The sequence below is a fragment of the Choloepus didactylus genome, chromosome X (assembly GCF_015220235.1).
Source record: "Choloepus didactylus isolate mChoDid1 chromosome X, mChoDid1.pri, whole genome shotgun sequence".
Lineage (NCBI taxonomy): Eukaryota > Metazoa > Chordata > Mammalia > Pilosa > Megalonychidae > Choloepus > Choloepus didactylus.
Genome location: NC_051334.1, coordinates 129,553,081 through 129,558,851, shown reverse-complemented (window position 1 = coordinate 129,558,851; position 5,771 = coordinate 129,553,081). Strand labels below are relative to the sequence as shown.

Below are 5,771 nucleotides of genomic sequence, written 5' to 3'. Positions count from 1 at the left end.
TTTGCCCACAATTTACCAAGCACTTACTCTGGCTTGGCACTGGGTTAATTAGGCCAAATAGAAATAAGACAGACATGATACTGGCCCTCGGGAAGCCAACAAGCTTATACAGTAGTTCTCAACCTTATCAGACTAAACACCTCTTTTTATAACAAATCTTTTGTTCCACTACCTTTACTATTCTAGAATTGAATTCATAGATAATATAACTTACCTACACATGTAATTTCAAAAAGATAGATAAATGTACTGTTACACCCAGAGGAAATGAAAGTAATCTATAATAAAATAATATGTGTGTCAATATGTAAATGCCCACACAGAACTACATTGAAAAGCTACATGAAGTAGGCAGAGGGTTGTGCCTTTATATAGAATCGCCATGAATGCAGCAGTTATAAACACAAACTGACAAAGGTATATTGTATTGGCAACTCGAATTCCATGAGCAATGTCACCATTGTCAGCATGATTTTCTGAAATGGTGAACGGCTCTGGGTAAATCTCTGAGAAAAAGGTTCAGCCTTATATCTATTTACACAATAGTTGCTTCAAAACTGTGGGGGGACAAGCCCTTTGTGCTTTAAGCATTTTTTGTAGCAGTTCAGACCATTATACATGGGTTTTTCACCTCCATGAGTGTCCGTTAGGACATTCAAAAGTCATGTGGGATTGTCCACTATTCTGTACTTTGCAAGACTGTCCTGGGCATTGCAGTATATCTAGCATGCTGTTCCAGGCCCTCTAAATGCTGTTACAAATTTTCCAAAAGTCCCCTAGGGAGCAGAATTGCCTCAGTTTACTCTTTCAGTTCCTGTAGGACTGGGGCCTTGAGTGGTTCTTGCCAGGCTTCCAACCCCTCCATCCTCTGTCCCCAAGGAATGGAGTACCATCCTTGCTACCAGAGTCTGACAGGGCTCCTAAAGCTTCATCCCCTCTTGCTCAGTACAGTTATGCTGAGCAGGACCTCTAACTCCACCAAAACTAACTGCTTGCCTAGATTGCAACCTGTTATTGCCACTCCTTTGGGTGCCACACTGAATTCAGCTCCTGCAGTTGAGTCTCCTGTTCCACCTCATGGGGTGCATTTACTTGTAAACTCCAGCCTTTCCACTCAGCACCCCAGCCCCTAGCCCTTCTGGGCTCTTGGTAATCCATAGGACAGATCTAACTACAGCCAGGTTTAAACTTGGGACTCACCAGATCCCTGTGGCCTTTTGCCCACAGCTAGATTCCCTTAGGATATTAAAACAGGAAAGAACTCTCTGCTACAAATAGGAAGACAAAGAGAGTTGGCCACCCCCAGGGCCTTTCTTCTATCTGCATTTAAACACCTCTTTTATCAGCATCACACTAGACAGCCCCAAACCATTTGAGAAGCTGGCCTAGCTCCCTACAGAGCACTGTGGCCAAGAGTATGTGCTCTGGAATCAGACACACCTGGGTTCAAGTTCAAGTTCTACCTCATAATGCTAAGGGACTTTAAGGGGTTCACTTTAGGCTCTTTGAGCTGTGGTTTCCTCATCTGGAAAATGAAGATAATACCACCTACCTTCATAGTGTTCCTCTGAGGATGAAATGGAATGAATGCCTTCAAAATGCATAGTATGGTGCCTGGCACATAGTAAGCTCCCAGTAAATGGTAGTTATTGTTACTATTCTGGGAGTCACTTGGTGTGAGCTTCCATTCTGCATGTTTCCACTTTATCTTCCTGACCAAGGCACAGGTTTTTGTGAGGCTGACCAGGATGGGATCTGCCATGTTGGGTTGGGGTTCCATCCAACAAGAAATATGAAGCTGGAAACAATGGACTATATTTAATAGTACAATTATTAAAATGCTGTTTCAATCAAAGACCTAAATGTATGAGCCAGAACTATCAAACTCCCAGAAGAAAATGTAGGAAAGCATTTCTAGGATCTTGTGTTAGGCAATAGTTGCTTAGACTTTACACCCAAAGCACAAGCAACAAAAAAAAAAAAATACATAAATGAGTCCTCATCAAAATTAAAACTTTTTTGCATCAAAAGACTTTATCACGGAAGTAAAACAACAACCTACACAATAGGAGAAAATATTTGGAAACCACATATCCAATAAAGTTTTTTTTCATTCATCAAAGAAAATATTTTATTTAAGTTCCCAAAACAAACTCAGGAATTGTGCTGGGTTTAAATTGAAGAAAAGAGAAAAGTTGAAAAATAGAAACAAATAGAAAAAATCTGGAAAACGAAATTAATGTATACATTCTAATCAAACATCTGCCCCATGTGTCATTTTTCAAGTTTTTATGAGTCTACCAGGCCAAACCCTTTGCTGACTTCCCTGCTTTTGCTTTGCTTTTCCCCTTCCCTTTCACTCGCTTTGCCTTCAGTCTTTTTCTTTGCCTCTGGTTCATACATACTGGGTACTGTCCATACTGGTCTAGAAGACTCTTTTTGTTTCTCTTAATAACAGCTTCCATTTTCATGTCATCTTTTTCATCTTCCAATGCACATTGCGTTTTCTCTTGGTAATGTTTAGGTACCAACTCAGTTGCTATCTCTTGAACTTCTTTCATAAAAACATCACTATCTACTTTAAGTATACTTTTAAGTCTGCTGAGCTCTTTTATTGCATTCTTTTTTCTCTTTTCAGCATGCATCTTCCTTTTCCACTTACTCCATAAGCTTTTAGCCATGCTTTATTGGGGAAGATTCGCAGACTCACGGACCTCAGACAGATCACACCAAGTGGGCCAATAAAGTTTTAATATCCAGAATATAAAAAGAAATCCTTCAACTTAACAACAAAAAGACAAACAACCCAATTTTAAAAATGGGCAAAAGACTTCAATAAATGTCTCTCAAAAGATGATATACAAATGGTCAGAAAGCAAATGAAAAGATGTTCAACATCATTAGCCATCAGGGAAATGCAAATCAAAACCACAATGAGATACCGTTTCACACCAATTAGAGTGGCCGCTATTGAAAAAAAACAGAAAACTGCAAGTGTTGGAGAGGATGTGGAGAAATAGAAACACTCATTCACTGCTGGTGGGAATGGAAAATTGTGCAGCCACTGTGGAAGACAGTTTAGTGGTTCTTCAGGAAGCTAAGTATAGAACTAACATATGACCCGGCAATCCCACTACCAGGTACATACCCAAAAGAATTGAAAGCAGGGACATGAACAGATATTTGCACACCAGTGTTCACAGGGCATTATTCACAATTGCCAAAAGATGGAAGCAGCCCAAGTGTCCATCAAAAGATAAATGGATAAACAAAATGTGGTATATACAAACAGTGGAATATTATTCAGTCCTAAAACGGAATGAAGTTCTGATACATGAGAAAACATGGGTGAACCTTGAAGACATCATGTTGAGTGAAATAAGCCAGACACAAAAGGAGAATTTTGTATGATTTCACTGATATGAAATAATTTGAATAAGCGAAGTCATAGAGTCAGAAACTAGAATATAGTTACCAGGGGATGTCTAGGGGTCATACTTGGAACAATGGAAATGTTTTGGTAATAGATGGTGCTATGTTTTGGTAATAGATGGTAGTGATGGTAACACAACATTATGAATGTAATTAACAATACTGAAATATATATATATATAAGAATGTGGTTCAAAGGGGAGATGTTAAGTTGTATATATGGTAGCAGAATAAAAATTTTAAAAATTCCATGAAACTGCACTACCCAAGCAGTGAGCCCTAAGTTAAACCATGGAATATGGTTATTAGTACAATTACAAAAATGTGCTTTCATCAATTGTAACTAATGTTACACACCAATGCAAGGGGTTAATAATAGGACAGTATATGGTAATCCTGTATTTTATGCATGATTTTTCTGTAAACCTACAACTTCTCTAATAAAAAAAAGAAATTCCAAGCTGGTAAAATCTTCAATACTCTCTTCACCCAGCCATCAAGAATGTTTTTTTTTCATTTATTTATTTTTTATTAAAGAAGTTGTAGTAAGTTTAAAGTACCTTTTAGTTTTTCTACACTGTTTCATTCCTCCATGGAAATCTGAGGTGTAGTCGTTGAGCAGATCCAGATTGGGGAGCAGAATTATCTAGGAACTATACTTAAACAGCGTCCCTCCAACACTTTCCTAGAAAATTCAAGGATTGTCTGAAAAGGTGGCTGGGTGAAAGCTGGCTGCATTGTTAATCACCTAAAGCAGTGCCTGCACAATGCAGAAGCTTTTGGAAGAAAAGGGAAAAGCACAATCAATCATACAGTTGCCAAAGAAAGCACTCAGCTCCTCTGCAGAGACATTAGAAAGTCATCTCAGTGCAAGCAGCTAGATAAAGGCAACAGACATTTTGAAGGTTCTAACCTGTTTGGGGCATTAAGAATGGGTCTTGAACACCCCTGAAACAATTGAATGAAACATCCAAACATTTATCAGTCAGTCATTACTGATATGCTGGCACTCTGAGGGTTTCAGAAAACACAGGAGTGTGATTAGACCAGAATCTTGCCTTGAAGAACTTGCTATCTAATTGGGGGTGGAGGTGGAATGGGAAGAAGAACAAATCCCTACACAAAGCAATAGAAAGCTCTTCAGCTAGGGCTTTCAAGAGTAGCCTAATATCCTTTCAGTTGCTGTAATTACAGTCTCATCAAATCAAGCAGACCAGATGTTCTGCTATTTGGTAAAACAAAAAATAGAGTCGAGCTTATTGAGGTGGCTGTTTGACTTTACAAGGACTTAGAGTGGTTCAGAACCAGGTTTTGGTGTCAGAACTGGGTTTACGTTCTGGCTCTGCCACCAGTTTTGTGACCTTGCTCAAGTTGCCTAACCTTTCTGAGCCTGTTTCCCCCTGTGGAAATTGCGGGTAGTAACAGCACCTACTTTGAAGGATTTTGTGAGGATTAAAAGATGCCTTCTCACAGTATCATCACATAGTTGTGCATTCATTATCACAATCAATTTTTGAACATTTCAATTACTCAGAAAAAGAGATACCTTCTGTAAAGCACTTAGCATAGATCCTACCACATAGTTAATGTTACCTAAAAGGCAGCTTACTGTAATCATTAACAGAGACACAATGGTTATCACTAGAGTTAGCCAAAGACATCTAGAAACTCTGAATGAAAATCCCAACCTCGCCTATTAGCAATGAGGGCATGTACTCCTCCCCCTCCTTGGAGCACTAGCATTCTTGGGGAAGAACCTGCCAGGTCTGGTAAACTGGTGGGATAAAAGTAAGTGTTCCCACAACTGTTTCATACCTCCTCCCCCCAGGTTAATCTAGTTTTTATGCTGCCACCTACTTGCCCAGAAGGAGCCCCTTTCCACCACTAAGGCCCCCCTCTGGGAGCTCTTGGTCATCCAAGTTCAATACTCCTCTCTTTACAACTTTTCTTTACAATTTGGCAGCCCACATCTCATTCCCTGAGGTATAACAACACTAAAATGATAGAAAAATTGTGATGTGGCCTTTTAAAAAAAGAATGGCTTGTATGTAAAAACCCAACGGCGCCTCTAGGAAAACGCATGTACACAAAACTGCACAGAAGGCTCTGACTCATGGTTGGGAGAAGCAACAAGCACATCTGAATAGATTTCTCAAATTTAACTGGCAAAAATGTATCGTTGACTCTCCATCACAGTGTGTATAGTCCCCACCCCAAAAGGAAACACTTCAGACTATAATGAGAAATCATGATGGCAGTTCCAACAGAATGTGGATGACAGAATTTGCTTCTGAAATTGCTACTATGTGTATTTCGTTGTTCTCTGGTTATTTGTACAA

General features: G+C 39.3%; 1 protein-coding gene across 1 annotated transcript; it reads right to left on the bottom strand.

Moving 5' to 3' along the window:
- Positions 1-2,297: 2,297 nt before the first annotated feature.
- On the bottom strand, positions 2,298-2,681 carry LOC119522027 (uncharacterized protein C12orf31 homolog). The gene has a single exon (XM_037820754.1). The coding sequence runs from the start codon at positions 2,679-2,681 to the stop codon at positions 2,298-2,300; it is 384 nt and encodes a 127-aa protein (XP_037676682.1).
- Between the last annotated feature and the right edge of the window lie 3,090 nt (positions 2,682-5,771).